The 19,954-nt window shown below is 39.6% G+C and overlaps 1 protein-coding gene across 5 annotated transcripts in view; it reads left to right on the top strand.

Annotated features, from left to right (window-relative positions):
* Positions 1 to 19,954, top strand: part of fam13b (family with sequence similarity 13 member B) — an 81,262-nt gene that overhangs the window by 21,047 nt on the left and 40,261 nt on the right. For all 5 annotated transcript variants that reach the window (XM_044363620.1, XM_044363619.1, XM_044363618.1 and 2 more), the window contains exons 3-7: positions 1,798 to 2,007; positions 7,100 to 7,312; positions 8,807 to 8,984; positions 9,683 to 9,827; positions 19,318 to 19,445. In XM_044363620.1, the coding sequence (XP_044219555.1) occupies positions 1,842 to 2,007; positions 7,100 to 7,312; positions 8,807 to 8,984; positions 9,683 to 9,827; positions 19,318 to 19,445 (830 nt within the window). In that variant the 5' untranslated portion in view covers positions 1,798 to 1,841. The remainder of the gene's footprint in view (positions 1 to 1,797; positions 2,008 to 7,099; positions 7,313 to 8,806; positions 8,985 to 9,682; positions 9,828 to 19,317; positions 19,446 to 19,954) is intronic.

Below are 19,954 nucleotides of genomic sequence, written 5' to 3'. Positions count from 1 at the left end.
TACTGTACTGTATGTATGAAAGAACATGAGTATTTAAAATAAACAAAATCACTGCATAGAATCAAGAAGGTCCTGAGTTTTGAGTGTTTGACTACTGGTCCGAATGTTCCAGTTAACATCCATTTACACTCGAAAACTATCTAATTAGCGACTAACTATATTTAGAGAGGCTCACTGCCCTGTTGACCCGTCTAAGCAGGAAAAATGCCATGTTATATAACAAGCTGGCCATAAATACAACAATAAACTGGTTTTAAACTGGTTATCAAGAGAGCGAGAGGAACAGCAAACAGTCGACCACTTAAAACTGGAAAGTCTTTGTTTTTTGACAAAAAGAATCCCGTTCGACCACTCACATGACTGTCTGTGAGAGACAAAAAGAGAGAGAGATGATGTTTAGAGGGTGAGAGTGAGTGAAGAAAGATTTGTGCAAATTTTTGAGCAATACAAAAGTGGTTAATATAAAATTTTTGAACTTTGTTGTTGTTTTAACCTGCCACTTACTAACTAAACTAGCTTAGGTTGTCAAAAAAAATGAGTTGGTTTGTTCTAGTGTAAACAATCACATTGAGCTCTGACTTTAACACTGCAAAGGGAAAAATAGTCAAGATATTTTGGTGATGTTCCTCCCCTAAGTCAAACTTTGAACCGAAATGATCGTTGTACAGTCTTGCTTGCTTTGCATTGATTTCCATCCCGTTGTCAGAGTCAGTCATTGATGGCATCCTCTTTGCATGGGAACTAAGGGATGATGTTTACAGAGGACATAACAAATGCTGCAGGGATGGGAATTTAATATGAAAGCAGTGACCTTTTTAGATGATGATGATTATGTAAGAGAGAACTGGAGTGTAAAATTGTGACTTTCACCAACACAGAACCATGTTTATTTAAAACATTTAAAACATCCACTGTGGGGGGAAAAATAGTCAATAAGTTGATATAAGATGCAAAAAGTACAAGATGTTTGGACCAGATAACAGCACTACTCTGTGCAGGAGGAAATCCCGATTGGCTAATTTAGCCGCTCTTTAATTTAGCATAGACACGACACCTACTTCATAATCCCTGTCTGACCGCAACATCACCGTGCACTAACTAAACTAAGTGCACTCACTTACTTTATGTAAACCTTTAAACTGTCTCCTTCTCTTCCTGCTATGACTCCACAAATGCAGAAGTTTATTAAACTTTTTTTTAAAACATAGATCCTATATTTTTTAAAAAAAAAAACAAAAACATGTGATCAGGGCTCATCATAAAAATGTGACCCACTTTTGAAATTCGCAGTTTTAGAAACCATGATTGGTCATATATATATATGTATATATGCAGTGGTCATAGGTACAGAATGCACTGTAACATACACTTTTGCTCTCCTCCTCCTCCTCCACCCGTTCCTCCTACTCCCTTTCCTTAAATGACCAGGTGTAAATGCCTTTGCAGTCCAGTAGCCAATTGCTGCTGTCCATTCTCCCCTTTCTCCTCCCTCTTGGTGAGATGACAGGAGGGGAGGTTTGAGGGTTTTGTGCTCATTTCTTTTGTTTGTGAACAGCAGAGGAGGAGAGTTTGCGAGTGAGTGTCCCTCTGTCACTCTCTGTTTATCTCCTTGGATCTCTATATCACTCTCAGGCTTCATGATTGTGGTTTCTCCAGTCTTTGGCTGTCAGTGTGAGTACGACCAGCGGCTGCTTATGTTGGCGTCCATCGCGCACCGAGGCGCTTTTATGCGTAAAATCCTTCCATCTTACTTTATGTCTACTCTCCTTCCTTCTGCTTCTCCTTTTCCTTCTGAAGACGTGAGGTCTTGGCGGGGTTGTGGTGAGGAGGAGGAGGAGGCCATGAGGAAGAGCGTGTCTCCGTTGCCAGGCAACGAGGGCGGGAGCTCAGCCAGCACCACGCGGGTTTTTGGCGTTCCGTTGGAAGAGGTGACACGCACGCACACAATCAGTGGCCACGAGGTTCCTGCACTGGTGAAAGACATCGTTGACTACATTGAGGAGCATGGTGAGTGATAGACACACACACACACACACACACACACACATTTGTGCTACTGATCTTTGTTTTCCATCATTCCATATCTCATACATCAATCATAGAATATATCCATGTGACTCATACACCCACATGTTTACGATGATTCATGGTCATTTGTTTGGCAAGAATTTGACAACATTTGTTGGAATCAATTAAGTTTTATAATCCTTTTTCTCTTCATTACTTCTTTAAAATAACTGACGAATCAACAGTAATGACTTGTCATGATTTAATGGAAAATGGTAACCAAAGTTTTACTGCAAAATAAAAGCACTAATTATAGGATACAGCACTGTCATTATGTATACCACAAAATATACAATAATATACAATATTTCATACAATAATTCACCAAATGCTGAGTCAAACACCGATTTCATTTGACTCAGTTTTTCACATTTATGCTTTGTTTAGTTTCCTTTTACTGAATAGTGTCTTCCCTGGTTAAACTAGCTAAAATAACTCCTACCTTTAGCTAGGGATAAACGATAATATCAGCACATCATTGGTATCGGCCGATAAAGGCTTTAAGATTAAATATCGGCATCAGCCCCAAAATGAACATTTCTGCCAACACGACAGGCCGGTTCGTCGCCTTCTCCTCCGCCGCCTGGCTGTGCTTCCCTCCACGGACTGTTTCACCCTGGCGGTCCTGGTGCTTCCTCCGCAGGCTCCACTTCACTCAACTGCCCAGCAGACCCGCTGCTTCTTCCCACCTGAATTTACCGGGGATCACGGGTCGGCTCTAACTGCGGCTCTCTGTGTGGAGAGCCGGGGTTAGCTGGGAGGCTAGTGGAGGGTGGCTGGCTGTGTTTCCCTCCGGCAATGCTGCTGCTAATACTCCGCTAGCCTGCGGAGGAAGCACCAGGACCGTCAGAGTCAAACAGTCTGCAGTAGAGCTGCTGTTTTTGGCTACAAAAATAGGAAACACCTCGGCTGACAGGATATACCACTCTGCTTGAAAAAATTGCTTCTTCCTCTTTTTGGTTTATAATGGCAGGTGGCAACCAGCGTATTAGGTGCATTATGGCAACCTTCTCCTTCGGCATGTGGCATGTTAAATCCGAACCATCGATCCTGTCTGTCTTATGAACTCAAAGAAAACTCTACTGCTCAACACACTTGGCAGGTTCATTAAAGTTTTAATTCTGAGCTCCTGATCTCCAGTCTTCCTAAGTTCTTCCCTCATATATTGTCTTTTTGATCATACTTATTACAATCTATGATTGCATGCATAATAGTCTCCTCAGCCAGGTGGGACAATATCGGTATCGGCCAAAATGAGTTGGAAAATATCAGCATATCGGCTATTGGCAAAAAATATTGGCATACAAAATGCAAAGACAGCTAATTGGATAATTGTAACTCTGGATCATGTTTCATTTATGTATGTCAGTATAGCTTATTAAGCATTAACACTTCATCAGGAGCTTCAATTCAAAAATATGTAACTTTTCAATGCAGAAACAGCACATCCTCTCAACCGAAGTGACATCTCATAAGACTTTAGATTGAAATGGGAAAACAGAAACAGAATTGCTGATACAGGCTTAAATCCACAGGCAGGCACTGCACCTCTGTGTATTTATATTTTGAAATCTATTTGGTCCCTCTTATCACTTCTAAGTACATATTTCTGAGCTCTTAGTTATATCTGATTGCATTCTGTAATGTTTCACTCCTCCCAAATCACTCTGCTGCTGTTGACCTGTCGTTCTGCCCTTGTAGCACGATAAAACAAAATATGTCTTTAGTGGAGATCCAGTTTATGTGATAAGATGAACTTTGAATGCACCGGCAGATGGTTCCACGGTCTGCTTCCTTCATCATTACATAACAGTTCTGTCAACTGCAGCTCCACTTGTGAAAACAGAAGAGCTTAACTGAAGAGAGGAACCCGCTAACGTCCTGGCCCTGGGCCTTTCCCATATCCCCACTGGAAAATTTCTCTCCAAGCCTCGGAGAGCAGGAACTTCAGTCTTATGTCATTTTTTTTTTTTTAATAAGAGCAGGTTGGCAGTTCAGACTTCGGAAGCAGGTCCTTTGCTTGGAAGGAGGAGAGGTATAAAACATGATGACAGCAGAGTCACCTCGGCTGTTTAACCAAAGTGTTTTCAAAGTTTTCAGAGTAACCATCCTTATACAGAATTTATCTGTGATGGTTTCCATTCCATGAAGCTGCTAAATAACATATAGCCCACACACAATACAACTATATTGTCTGTAGGCAGACTCTTTATGCTGAGGGGCCTCCACCGCAGTGTTGGTATGAACCCTGGAGGCATGGATAAAGATTTCTTGTTTCCCTAAATCTCATTATCTCTGGTGTGTATGGAGTTAGGTGTTATATCAGATAAAACTTGATAGTATGTAAATATCTATTTGTAGAATCAATTTACTTTGTGTCTCACAGTTGAAGCAATTTGAATCCACCCACAGAATTAAGGAAATGAAGGGAATTTCCATCCGTTCCGAAGATCAATATGGAATGAATATTCAGATTTAGCAAGGAGGTTTTTTTTCTTTCTTTCTTATTTGTTTTGTGTGCATTTGTAAGGTTTTTTTTTTTTTAGAATCTGAAGATTACAGAGCAAGTCAACAGGACACGAGGGCTCATAAAAACCAATCAGTATATCCAGTGTTGCAAGTCATGCACATCTCAAGTAAAACAGAGAACAGAAGAAGCTTCCCTGTCTTATTTTCCTCACTGAGTTGTCTATTGTGCAGTCACAAAAGACATGTTCTTGTAAAACCTGTCAAGTCAGTGGAAATTTTTTTAGCTGTTGGAATGTAGCTTCACCTCAAGTCTCCTCAAGTGACCAGTGAAGCAGGTTGGCCATTTATGTGACCTGGGGGTTGCTCGACCATATGAGGTTATGTAATAAGTCTTTAATCCTCCCGGGCCTCTGCTGGTGCATTAATTAGAATGGTGCTGCCAGTCCAGAAGTTATTCAGCCAGTGAAAAGGCCTGAGTCTCTCAGTTACTTTTGTGTGTGATGCCTGAGGTTCTAGCAGGAGCAGGGTACCGAAAAGATGGGATTGAAAATGGGAAGCAGAAGTTTGTCGGATCACAGCTGCGGTATCTTTGACAGATTAAACTGCCCATATCGTTTTTAACAGGGAATGGCTGTTTTAGTAGATATTTTGGCTTGTTGGGGAACCTAAGGAGACTTCAATATTATATTATCTGGTTTATTAATGGATGAGAAATCAGAAGTGACCAGGATTCTGGAGGAATCACCAGGCAGACGTTTCATAATCCACAAGCCACAACATTTCCACCTCAACATCTTAAAGCATTACCTATTGTGTAATGAATTTGGGGAGGTTAAACAAACCAGTAGTCATTGAGACAAATGCTTACTTGGAATTTGACAGGATTAGCAACAAGTGACAGCACTGGAAGTGAATGGAGAAAAAACACAGTACATAACAAACATAACATTATACAAGATGAACAGATCACACATTATGTAAGGAGGTAAAAATGTTGGCCCTGACAGGAATGATCTGATGCTGCTGGTTTGTCTTTCTATCACAAACACCCAGTGATGTTGTCGCACTAAGGAATGGTAACAGTCAGTGTAGTCTTGCTTCCTTTTTTTCATACTGATAAGAAAGGAGTTCACATACACAAACATACTTGAATACACAAATGGGCTCACTCCTTGTACGTTTATTCTTATGTTGACCTTACATGAACTATGTACCAAATTCAGGAACTGGATCCTACAAAGTCTGCATTTCTAGACTAAATGAGCTAAAATGGCTCGAAAGGGTCGGCTCAGTTTCAAAGGCTTTTCCAAATGTGGTTCAGAAATGCAGCTTTCCTTTGCCAAAGTTCTAGACCTCAACTGGTTTATCCTTTGCTGCCCTCACTTTCCCATAATCCCTTACATGCCAGACAGTTCTTTATTTTAGATTCCAAGTGATCCTCAACAACTCCCAAATTGGGAAATATCACATGGCCACACTGTATTTACTATGTATTTACATCCAGGTGATTACTGGTTATTAAATCACATCTAGACCAGTGAAAAGAACAGACAGATGTGAATGCATTGAATTAATCAGAATAAATCTAAATATTTATTATAGAAATAAGTATTTATCATTAACCTGGTACATGGTTTGCCAGTTTTCCATCATGTTTTGAAATTAAATGTCAGAGCTCATACTGTAAACTGAGGTATCAAACAACTCAGCAAGGTTCACCAGTGGTGCTAACACTTTGGTGACCATATGAGGGCAAATTCCTAGTGATAAACCTGGTGTTGAACTTTACAAGTTAGAGAGGAGCATCTAAGTGCAGCCGCAGCTTTGGACCATGTGAGGCTGGACTTTGACATTTGGAAAGAAAGTGCAGGTTCAGGCCAACAGTGTCTATGAAGAACCGCATCCATCAGTGGATCCGGCTCCTACATTTGAACACAGCTGTTGACTACATTTACAAATGCACACAGGACAAGCACACAAAAATGTTGCAAATGCAGAGACCATAACCTATCATTTTTACTGAAGCCACTTCCATTTTTTTTTAGCTGCAAAGGAGTTCTTACAGCAAAAAAGACTGATTATACACTCACTAAAGTTGCAGAACAAGCTGGCATACATACCCGGTATATCATTTTTACAAGACAACTGAATTTTACAAGCCTTTGGCTGATATTAATACCAAGCCTCAGCTACAATCAAACCCTGCACTCAGAGCTTAAAGCACATATGCAGATGGATGATTAACATACTGGAGCTGTGGTGAGCTTATGTTCCCTCCTATGATCTAAATCTCAAGTAATGTTTGGCTTTTGGTTTATACCCCAGCAGGTTGTGCAGTTGAATGAAATAACTTTTTTTAAACAAGTTCCAAATTAGATTCATTAATGTCTGTCCAGCAGAGAAGCAAGCAGGTACAGAGGTGATTTATCAGCACCCCAGATGTAATAAGAGTTTCAAAAATTAATAGTAATTTAATAGTGTACAGCATGTCTTTAACGTAACTAAGTCCATAACCCAAATGTTCATCTTTTTTTTATTGATGTATGTTTCAATATGTCATCAGGTCATCTGGACTTAGAGGGGCTCTTCCTGGTTAATGGCAACGCAGAGCGTGTGGATTGGCTGCGCCAGCGCTATGACAGTGGTGAGGAGGTGGAGCTAGAGAAGGAGGCAGACCTGGCATCAGCGGTCAGTTTGCTCCGACTCTTCCTGCAGGAGCTCCCTGAACCCGTTATCCCAACGGAGATACAGGGACACATACTACAGCTACACCAAGGTGTGTGACAGGGACTGTTTTTCCTCTTCTCATGCCATTCTGTCTTTTTTTTCGTCTCTCACTTACACCACCCTCATGCTCTTTTTTTTGTGTTTGTATGTTTTTTTTCCTCTCAGTTTCAAAGTTAGCTTGTGCAGTTATTTTTGCTTGTTACTGAAAACGGAGCCTTTTTTGTTCTGCTATCCTTTTATACTTCCTCCCTAAACCCAGTGTGGGGCTCGATGGTCTTGCAGATGTACTTCTTAGTGCTGAGACCCGCTTAATATAAAGGCACAAAAAGAGATGGGACCAAAAAAAAGGGTGTTACGACTCTGGCCATGCAGATTTTGGTTGTCTAAGATGTGAACACATAGCGCAGTGGTCAGATCAGTAACCAAAGTGGTAACTGGCAAAGTTCTGAGGCTTTTTTAACACCAGACTTGTGTGTGTATCTACTATATGGAGGTTTAGTCGTCGTCTATTCTTTATGCCTTCTGTTTATCTCTTCGTCCTCTGTTTGTGTTATTCTATCTATTTAATATCAAACCCTAAGTGTTCATATTGTCTGCATGTGATTCAGAGCTTCCTTCTTATGTTCATTTAATTCCTTACTTTAAGGCGCTTCCGCCAAATTTGGAAAAACAAAGAAAAAACATGTGAATTACTGGAAGTTATGTGGGATATAAAAAAAAAAAAAAAACAGCTGTTCAAATGTGATGCAGATATATGCACACATTTTATTTGTTGTTTTTGAAGATATGTTTTGTAGCTGCATGGCCTAATTAACAGCCAGGCTCATTATTGGAATGCATTATTTATCGAACTGACAAACAGCAGACCAAATCCAGTCAGCAAATTAAGAGGTGGATTAGTGTTTGTTTTAATAGGCAACGTCTACTCTTGTCAACAAATCTCCCACTTCCGCTGTTGCTCCGTTTCTGTTTGTCCTCTTCACCCTATCCTCTTTTGCCTCCATTATTGTCACAGATAATCTGTTCTAATCCCTTTGTCATGATGGTGGTTGTTCCTGTTGCCGTCATCCAGATTACAGCAGTGGGGGAGTTTGCAGGGACTGTCCATGTCATAAATTAATTTCTCATTCTGTTCTATAATGGCACTAAAAGGATTACCTTTCTTGGGCATTTTCCTCCCAGATGCGGTGTGCTGCGTCACCTCGTTTCACCTCTCCTTGAGGATTGAACGTAATCTTATCTGTGTCTGCACATTTCCTCTAGTGAAGAATATTTAAGGACAACTGTTAGGGAACATGAAGGACTTGATGACTCATAAAAAAAATCACTCCACAGTAACTCCAAATACATGAATGAGAAGTGTTTAGCATATAGTACTAATGGTGATTGTTATGGTTATAAACCAAAACTCTTCTTCCTGTAATAAATGTTATTATGACATGTGTGGTATAGGGACTACTTGTGACGAGGACTATAAAAGTTCTGAAAATTATAATGGGTCATATATAATCATAACCTGTGTTCTTCTTTTAAACATCCCCAGAGTACAGCAATGAGGAGGAGCTGTGTAGAAACTTGAAATATCTGCTGCAGCAGCTTCCCCAGTTGAACTACGGCCTGCTGCGTTTCCTGTGCCGCTTCCTGGCCAGCGTGGCATCATTTCAGCAAGAGAGCTGGAACGTTGGGGCGCTGGCCGCCGTCTTCGGACCAGACATCTTCCAGTAAGATGCCTGTATAGGGCTGTTTAATAAATTGTCACAGTCACTGTTCCTTTGCAAAATAATCCGAGTTGTCAGATATTGTTAGCCAAGGGCAACAGAGTTTGTTTGTTTTTCCACATTATCCCTCTTTTATTATTGTGTGTTTCCTTCATTTTCCATCATTTTTGCACAAATGATGATGATGAGATAGATGCCAAAATAGGATGTGATTAAATTTCCAGTGTCAAAACTGTTAAGTTTTATGCTCGCTGTGGTGTGGTGCTATCTAATTGTATTGCATTATACTGAGAGGCGTTTCTAATGTTTTGTCCATCCTGTTTTATATCAGTGAGGCTGAACAAAATATTAGAAACACCTCTTAGTATAATGAAATACAACTCAACAGCACCACAAACTTCAGCCTCCAAAATGACCGTAAAGTTAAATCAATACCTCTCTGAAATGGTCTAAAAGTACCTCAGAATTATGACCTACATGAACATAGGATTTATAGCAGAGTTGATGTAGTAGACTGCATTAGTTTTAGTAAGGTGTGCCTCGTAAACTGGCAACTGAGAATACATACACACAAAGGAACAAATCTACACACAGGCACTTACACAGATGTTAGTTTATACAGCCGCTGTAATTATTTAATATCCCATGGGTAGCATTGCGCAGCCATCATAACACACTCTTCTCTTTCCTTCCATCTGCAGTCTATCAACAGAAGGAGAGGACCTTCGGGACCAGGAGTCTGTCAGCAGAGTCCTGGCGGAGCTGTTGGACAACCAGGAGGGCCTGTTTGACTCAGAGGACGATGATGTTTCCACCACCAACGACTACAGCTCTATTAATGAACAGGTACTGCCCATCCCCTTTGTTTCTAACTTCCTCATTTTCTCTTCATCTCTCCATCTATCTCTTTTTATACTGAATCTATATCCCTTGTTTGGTAAACAGTTAACATAGCACTTCACTTTCACACTTAATGCAAATGGTTTTGCAAAGGCTTTTTGAATTATTTATGACATCTCCACATCAGACAGCATGTGAAAAGTGACAGTGGTGTAAATGTAGTTGAAACTATAGAGAGGTTGTCCTCTATTAAATTAATTCCTTATTTTAGTCTTTGGTCTCCAGCCGACACATCTCCTCCCTCCTGCTGAAATTGTTTCCCCTTTGGGATAAATAAAGCGTGTTTTATCTATTTTTGCTCACCCCTCTATCCACAGAAAGGGGTCTCCCCCCCCCCCCCCCCCCCCCCCCCCCACACACACACACACACATAATCACATTCTATAAATCTACTGTATGTATGATAAATACCTCTGAGTCAGTAATATATTAATGGTGATAAAAACAATATCAGTTAAGAAGAGAATACAATAGAGAACAAAACATTATCTAAACAGTGTTGAAAGGCTGTTTGTGTAGCCTTGAGTCATGAATTCACTGTTAACATTCCTGACATGATAGCTAAGAAGTCCAATTACAAAACCCATCAAAATCCTCTTTGTCTTCCCCCCTCTTGTTTTTTTTTCCTCCTTTTTTTTAACAGCTAGGACTTTTTCTTCCTCTTTATTGAAGCTCAGACAGCAGAATGTGGCACTGAACTCTGCCAGGGTTCAGGATGAAATTCCTCCGGGGTTGACACATAAGAAAAGCAGAGAAATTCTTTCATGAAAAGTGAAAGATTAAAATTTCAGTACACCATCCAAGTGTTTGCAATACTCAGCCAAGTCACAGGGATGCTTTGAGGTAAAAGACATGGTTTCAGATTTAGCAGGGACAGATCACAAATAAAGTTGAGTAATGTGGTATAAAACGTTTTTAGATAATGAGTGATTTCACCATTGTCAAACCTCTTCCTATGCATAATATGCTCAAAAGAATGAGGTTTTAAGTTTATAAGCCCTTGATTGTTATTGTTGGCACCAACAGTAATAGATGTCATTAACATTCAGACTATTAAAGATATTACCACACTGTTTCACTTCTGCAAATGTTTTTGGACACCAGTGATACTAATTTGTAAAACTTACAAGACCAGGGTTTATTAGGGTAAACATTGACAGGGACTGACTAGACCAACAAGGCTGTGAGTCATTGATTAGCTCCAGTACTGTATGTCAGGCAAAAATGTATTATAGGCAATGCTGGTATTCAGCTGTACTCTCTTGCTGTAGTTATTGTCGTACATATTATTACGGAACAGAAAGTTCCTTCGTCAATTAAATGAAGAATCTAGAGGAACCACACCCATACACACCCATACACACACACACACACACACTCACACAGCAGTGAATAAACTCTGTGTGTTCGTTCAGTTTCAGGAAAATCTGAATCTGACAACAACTATGATTTATGAAGCATGTTTAATGAGCTTATGCCAAACATTTTTTTTCTCAGCAGTTTGACTCTTTGAATCTGCTTTATTATAAATTCCTGTCGTTCTCTTACACCTACACCGAACACACAGAACGTGACTGGCAGACTAAACAAACTGGAAGGCATTTCCCCTGTTGCCCAGCAACACAACTTCACCATCGGGCCAACAGTACAAACAATGGCATGGTTAACATTTAACTTAACAGCGGCCTCATTACATTGTATTATTATATGGTAACGTATACACAAACACAGTAATTGCGAGACAAATACACGATTGGAATCTCACAACGCCTTTCTGCTGTATTTCCTGTCTAGTGTAAGAGCACATTCACCACAGAGACACTGTAAAGATAATGTTATAACGTTGACGTGAAAGGCCGCAGACAGTCATTGTGAAAGTCTGGCCAGGACAGAAAGAGAAACTACAGTATCTACAATAGGTCACCTATTCAACACCTCTACAACTACCTGCTTTGTTCCTTTGTTACTTCGTTAGTCCTTTCCTTCCTGTTCCCTTCTTTCACTGATTCCCTCCTTTTATACCATCTATTTTAGTGTGGTCTTTGCCTTGTAATTCTGTCTTTGAGAGTGATTATCTGCTATGTCCGTTTACTCAAGAAAAAAAATTAAGCTCTTAGAAAAGCTCTGTCTTGTAGAGGAAAGGTAATTAAACTGAAACTTAGACCAGTACAACAATAGGCTCAACTACAAATTACTTCATACAACTCTTTGAATTAAATCTTTGTTTTCCAAATGAAGTTTCCTTATCTTTGTTGATTTCTCCCACTGTCCTCAATTTTTGTGCCCGGGGAGACAGATGAACGAGAATATAACATTACCAGGAGACAGAACGAGCGAGAGAAAAGAGAGCAGACAGAGTCAGTGGGAAAAAATCTGCAAAGACAAAATATCTGTGCACCGATCCATGTGTCTTATGTAAGAGAGAGGGCAAAAAAAGTGTGCGGGGGTATAGAGTTAGAGGCAGAGAAACTCTGCCAGGAAGAAGGGGGAGAGATGGTGAGTGTGCAAAGAGAGAAGAGGAAGAAAGACATGAAGGGAGGGAGGGGAAGGATAAGAAAAGAAGCTGACGATGATGTAACCATGGCACTGACACCTCCAGCCCCTACACTACACTGGGGATGTCTCTCTGTGCAAACAAACACTCATAATGCCTGGTAACAACCTGGTAAGAGACTTAAGAGTAAGTTATAAATGCCCCTGAGATGTTAGCTGAAACAATTCCAATTAACTGCAGTAATTAGACACAAAGCATATTTTAAGAAACGTAGGGACAGCGTGAAAAATGGAGAGTGCATTAACTGAGAAGCGTTTGAAAGATGGAGGGAGACAGAAGACGGTTTTGTGGCATGTTCGGGCAGAGCTCTGCTGCCTAACTTTAGTTGAGAATCGAAGCCAAAAGAGACGGGCATGGATGTACCAATGAGAAGTGCTAAGTTGGATTTTTGTATTTGTTGGCAGAATAAGATTCAGTTGAATTCAGTTCAGGTGAGAGCAAGGCTGTGCCGAGGCTTGTTGCTGCCATGACGATAACAACGGGTGTGTTTGTTTTGATTCCTTGTATGAAGAAGCTTTTTTTTTTTTTTTGCAGAAGGATCTGCATAGAAAAAAAAAAAAACTAAGATCAGAAATAGTTTTCCTATTTGTTGCCTTATTGAGATCTGCAGAACTGCCAACTGCACGGATGATATCATGAATATCCAGCAAAGCACTTTACATACAGCGTGTCATTTCTATGCTTGTGCATTGCTGGACATTAGGAAACAGGCAGCGGAATTCTCTAAATAAATGATGAGGAAATCTGTTACAGGATTTACTGTGAGAAGGAGCTGAATGTCCCCTTCACTCATGAAAGATATTCATTAAGGCTTCAACGATAACATAAGTGTTCAAATCCATCAGTGATGCTGCCTGTGAGAGAACTGAGAACAACCTTCTTACTTTATATCATTCAACTTTTCAACTCATTGCTGTTTTCCAGTAGTGGCATCAATTAATGTAATGGTCTGAATGACAAAATCCTTTACTTTAAAGGGAACATATCATGCTTTTTTGGATTTCTTGTTTTTTTATACTGTTATGATGTTGGATGTTAAACATAGTCAAAGTTCCAAAACTTAAGGTGAATATAAGATAATAAGACTTATTTTGAACTGTAAATCATGCTAAAATATACCAGTAGAGCCGCAGAATACAAATACATACCTGGAAATGGGGTTGATATGTCAGTGACACCGTGTTGGACAGAGTGTCTGTTGTCTGTCTACATAATTAATTAGCCTCTTAATGAAAGTCTTATTTTTCCAGGTCTGTCAATTTAACCTTAGCAGATAAATGAGTCAGGATGTGTCCTATTACTCGGCCTGTGCCAACCACCTCTGGAGCTGAGCCACGTTAGCAATGCTACAGTGAATGTATAACCGTATGGACATAAATTAGAACGGGGTGAACGGAGTAATGTTACAAATACCAGAGGATGTCACAGCATTAAGCAGAAGGGAACAGCCTTTATAGGTTGGATCATATACACTTGATGATCCTGTGACACGGTAATAAGCTGTTGAGCGGTAACCTATTTCAGCTGGAACATGAAGTTATTTAAGAGGAGGTGACGGCCTAGTTGGACAGCAGGGGAGATGTGTAATATCTCTGTACGAGGACATATACTACAAACACCCACACACACACACTTTCCTTTCATAAACCTTTCTCTGTTGCCTCTTTGTTGATTCGTGTTGATGTATTTATTTTGACTGCATGTCATGAGTGGTCAGTGAGAATATGGATGTCTGTAAATCAGTTGCTAACACTTTTTGGATCTAAGGACGAGCGCTAGATCACAGAGCCCACTCACTGCTGGAACGTTAGGCCAGAGGGCTTATCTCCAGTGGTACTGCTGGATGTAAACAGTCACACAGGCAAGGATGAACGAAAACACACGAAAACACACACACACACAGGCTGAGAAGAGGAGAAATTGAACAGTTTGGACCTTTTACACTAAGAGCTTTTTCAGTGCTCAAATTCAACCACTTGAATGCTAAAATGTTTATTTTGAAGAATACGTTTTTTTTTTTCTCTCTCTTTTGGGACCTCTTTGTTCTCTAAGTGTCCTCTAGTTTAAAACATGATCTCCCCTCGAGCTTAAATGTGAGACACAAGAATATGTGAACATATAATTCTCTATCACGGATTAGTCGTACTCTTTATTTGTTGTCTATGTTTATTTAACTAATCCGTTGTTCTCATCGGCCGTTTTGATGACATTCCTCCACCAGCCAGACACACCTTGTTGAAAGGTGCAGCAGGGCAGGTAGGGATTAGATAATTGACATTTAAATGATCAGATATGATTATCTTTAACATATGGATGGAACCGGCTGGATGACTAAATTAACTGGCAACCAAAAGTTGTTACAGAATGAAAACTAGATTAAATGCAGTATTTACGGTAGGTTTGTGATTCTAAAACTACAGGTCAGCAATGATCAGACTGTAAAGCTGGAACTGTCAGCATTGCTTCTTGTGTGTTTGTCTTCTTTTCTGAAAACTGCAAAATTGGGCCACATAGTTAAGGCCAAAGCTGAGACCTGGTACATGTCGTATAAATCTGTAGTGTCACACTAACACTTCACCTCCACAGTCGTGCATGTTAGCATTTCAACAGATATTAGTGAGATTAGACTTTTTCCTACAGTTTGTCTTTTTGGCATTTTTTTTCAGTGTCAAACATGATTAAACCTCTTAAATGGGACATATTATGCTTTTTGTGACTTTGTGTTATTTTTATACTGTTATGATGTTGGATGTCTATGTCAAACATAGTCAAAGTTCCAAAATATGAGGTGAACATGTGTAAAAACGCTCTCTGAAAGTTGCTAAGGTTGTTCTGCAGGTTGTTCGCTTTGTTCACTTGCATATTTCATATCGGATTCGGGCTCGATCATGTATGAAAGTAAATGAGAAGTTTACATTTTGAGTAAAGAATGAAAAAAATAACTGGAATCCTACTACTATAGGTTGTTGACATAGCCTCTTGAGCCACTGGAAGTCTGCCAAGGGTTAGCTTCCTTAAGTTAACCAATCAGAACAGAGTGGGCTCATCAGGAGGGTGGGCCTTAAAGAGACAGGAACTAAAACGGTATGTTTCAGACACAGGCTCAACTGAGGGGCTGCATAAAGGACCAGAAGAGGATAAATATATCAAGCAAAGATATTCCAGTAGAATATAAATATAGCCCTGGAAATGTGCATGATACATCCACTTTAAAAAAAACCAGTAACCTGCTCATTTTGTGAAGAGGTACTCTCCAGACTGAATTGATTTTTCCCTCACTTATATCAGAAAGAAGGGGCCACACAAAACAGCCTCGAAAAGCATCCATTTAGGTCATAGTTAGAGACTTGTACAGTGAGTCCCAGACACTTGTCATTGTTCTGTGTTCTTGGCTCACGAGCCGTTCAACTGTCGAACTAATGATGTCAGTCAGACCCGTTGTTTGCTCCATTTTCTCTTCCTAAACTCTGGACCGGACCTCTAAACCAGGGCCAAGATCAAGACCTTTTGTTCCAGGGCGTTCTTTGGCCTGCGTCTTCACCCACTCGGACACACACAAACACACACACACACCACGCAGAAACACAGCCATACACACATACACACAGTATAGGCACACTGACTCTTTTGGTATGTTGATACCCACACAGCCTGCGTAATACACTCAAACACACAGGAACTTCTTTTTTTAAACTCAGTGATTTGTGAGTTAATGTGATTAGAATTTTCCGTAGACTTAAATAAGGGGATAATATTTTCACCCCGCCTTCTTTCTCGCTTTATGAATGACCATGCTGGGTCATCCTGACAGGGGATTTAACAGCTCTTATCCTCTAATATTGTTACATCACCTCAACAGTCTTCTGATAACTTACTCAGCACAGCCTTGATCATATTCAAAACTCTGTGCACACCGTTTAAACGAATATCTGTAGTCCAGGGGACAGTTACACAAGCTGTATTATACAGTTATACAAGCTTATTCAAGCATTATTGTTCATTATGTCAACCGCTGCAAGTATACGCTAGAGAAGTTTTATGTTTAAGGTGATATCAAGACTTGTTTTTCCATATCACTGATCAGCGCCCTTGATATGATGTACTCTTGGAAAATGGTGTATATTTCAAGGTCATATTCATGGTATTGTTCATTCATATTACCAGCGAAAAGCTTTGAATGAATTTACATGATGATGTAAATTAGTAGACCAGACTTTCAGTCAAGGACCTAAGAACAGATTTAACATGTTATCAGGAGCAATTTTACACAGAGAGAACATAGATCTAGATGGTGATGATAGCGGGAAGCTGTTTGTTGATGATGATTTAATGGGGAGGTGTTTCCCCGCCGTCTCATCCAGATTATCATCTGTCAGTTTCAGTCGGGAGCATTTGAATAAATGCAAAATGATGATTAAACTTTTTTTTTTCTGTCTGTCATTTTTTCCTTCTCTGTCTCTCTCATTGTCTTTCTTTCATTGTATTTCTTTCTGCTTCATTGTCTTTTTTTCCTTCCTTTCTTTAACCCTTAACCCCGTCGCGTATTACTTGTAAGGGTTTCACATCTATGATTTCCACAACACTTGCCAATATTCAAGTTTACACTTGACATTTACTGACATATTCTGACAATGGATGTTGGATAAAGTACAGGGAGTTGCCCAGAGATAAGGTGCCCTATTTAACTGCAATTTCAACAATGACCACAAACCACTAGGCTGTGTGCACAAGTATAACAGGCAGCATTGGAGTGCAAAAAGACTATGTGAGCTTGGATAAGAGAGTGTGGTGATTAATCATTATTTATCAACGTTTTCTATCGGTTAGTCATTTAGTTAATGTTTTACAGACATTGATAGCGTAGCTCTGTTTTATTGCGCGACTAGTTGAACTTTGAGAAGCTATTCGATGCCGTGATTATAATAAATAAAATATAACACATAAAAAATTAAAGGAAAGCAGTCTAACATGACGATTTCTTTTACTTAATCACACACACACACACACACACACACACACACACTGAAGAGTCTTGTGAGTCATCCACCTAGATCTGCACATGTGAAGATGCAAGAATTCCGTGACAGCCAATAAGAGCTCTCTGAGACGTTGCCATAGCAACGACACAGTGACAGCAGCAGATGGGGTTTGCTGTTGAGAAGAGTGAAGCGAGAAAGAGAACAGAAGAGAGGACAAACAGTATGACATAGTCAAAGAAGATAAACAGGACAGCGCTGCTAAAGAAAGGAAACCTTTCTGTTTCTCTCAGGGTTTTAACTGACAGAACATGTGAAAGCTCTTGTGACCTGGCTGTAGCTTGAATTACTTTTATATCAGTTGGTGAAAGAGCATGGCAAATATATAACTTCTTTAAAGAAAGTATCATTTTACCTCAAATAAAAACAGAAAGAGGTGTGAAATAGCACAGCTCAAGAGATGTGTGTGTCTTGTTCACATTCTGTCTGAAATTTGTATTATGACGAGCTATTTCTGTCTACATGTTTACCCCCCTCCCTTCCTTTTTTCAGCATCTACCTCCTCCCTCCTTTTCTCCCTCCCTCCTCTCCTTCCCTCCCCCAAAGCTTCATCACTCCCTCCTCCTTCTTCCCTCCAGCTATATCTGCTTTTCTACTGCCTTCTTTATTCCTTCTATCCATTGACTTGACCGCTCCCTTTTAAACGAGAGCTTTACTGCACTGGGAAATAAAAAATGCAATATTGATCTTTTGTGTTATGTATTGTGATATTGTAAAGAAAGTTACATAATTACTGAATTTTACCGCATGTATTGCATGCTGTTTTTAACTTTAACTTGAAAAGAAACTGTTTCTGTCCCACGTATCTTTTAAAAAAACAAAATAACAGATGAAGTCATCAGTTCTTCTGCCAATTATTTTTTCAATTTAATCTTCTCTTATTAATCTAATTGCTCTCCCCTCGGCTCTTTTTACTTCTCTGCCTCGCCTCCTCTCCCTGCTCACCTCTATTTGTCCTTCCAAAGAAAGTATTACAATATTACTAATGTGTCATTCATTAGACTGGTCTATATTTAGACGTCTTATGAAACAAACTATGTGCAAGATAGCAACAGGATATTACAGGCTATCAACACCTTTTCTTTGAGTTTCTCTTGCCACACATGTTATCTTCTCTGCTCTTTTCTTTGCCCTGCAATTCGTCCCAAGGTGCTAAAATAAAATAAATAAAAATAATGAAGGAAAGGTTGAATGGGAATTATTAACGAGTAGCCCCTAGTTACATAATCCCTGCAAATTCAGAAGGTCAGAATCAACTGCTAACATGTTTTTTTTTCCCCCTAAAGACATTTTAAGGCAAATTTGGTAACAAAATTATTAAAATAAATCTTTAGAATAACTATGATCTTTGGGAAATGTGAACATCATCTCAACTCGTGTTAATTTATGGAAGTGAAGACCTGGAACTGAGACTATTCATCTGCTCCACTGACCTCCCTCATGAGGCTGTTAAATGTCAGTGTGAAAATAGGGCACATAAGTTTTTATAATTTGACCTTAATCATCACTTAATGTTTTCTTTACCTGAAGTATTCTAACCAGTGTAATGTATTTTTAGTCATCAATCAAGAAACTACAGAGCATATAGGATACTTATTCAAATTTTTTTTCCCACTTAAAATCAAATAAATAGACCTCAAGACATTTCACTCTTATTTCTTTAAATTTTAATAGCAACATTTTAGCATCAATCCCCAAAAATAAAAATAAAAACAATTCCAGATCAGATGAGTCCATGTGCAGTAACTGTGGCCATGTCCCGATAATTAACAATATCATGAAATGCTTTTTCATTTCTGTTGTTGTGCATATTTTTAGCAATGACCTTTTATATTTCTGTCCTCAGATCACAGAGCTGTTGGATGATGAGAAGTGCGAGGCCGAATGTGAAGAGCTGCCTCAGGACGGGGAGGAGGGTCCCGCCTCCTCCGACTCACCACGACACACATGCACTGATGACGACCCCGCAGCCAGGTGAGGCATACGGTTCCTTACTGTTGTGTCACCCCAGAACGGGGATGACGCATCGAGAGAAAGAGTACAACTTGTGACAAATGACCATGACGTTACAGTTATATGGTATTAATCATTAGTCGAGTGATTCATTTGATTAGTTAACTGCTGCTTTGTCTTGATTTACACTGCTTTACTTTGGTTTATAATGGATTTAAGATTAGTAGCAAAAAAAAACTAGATGACTGATTCCTTTAAGACATTCGATAAAGTGTATTTGCTTACAGTAGATTGTTGAGTCAGGCCTAAAGTTGATGTTTCTTGGCACAGGCGAGGTCAGGGTAGTAGGTAAGGTTACACTGCTTTCTCAGCGCTGCGTACGTCATTAGTAGAACATTAATCTTTTCAGCTCCACACAAGTGTCAAGTTCTTTTGAATGGGGTCACGAGCTGATAAAATATTTAGCTTCTATTTTTATGTTTGTATACTTGAAATTTTCTTGGGTTGTGTTGGTGTCAACAGCAAACAGA

The sequence above is a fragment of the Thunnus albacares genome, chromosome 10 (genome assembly GCF_914725855.1).
Source record: "Thunnus albacares chromosome 10, fThuAlb1.1, whole genome shotgun sequence".
In the NCBI taxonomy this organism is placed as follows: domain Eukaryota; kingdom Metazoa; phylum Chordata; class Actinopteri; order Scombriformes; family Scombridae; genus Thunnus; species Thunnus albacares.
Note: the sequence above shows the minus strand (reverse complement) of the source record. Positions and strands in the feature narration are given on the sequence as shown.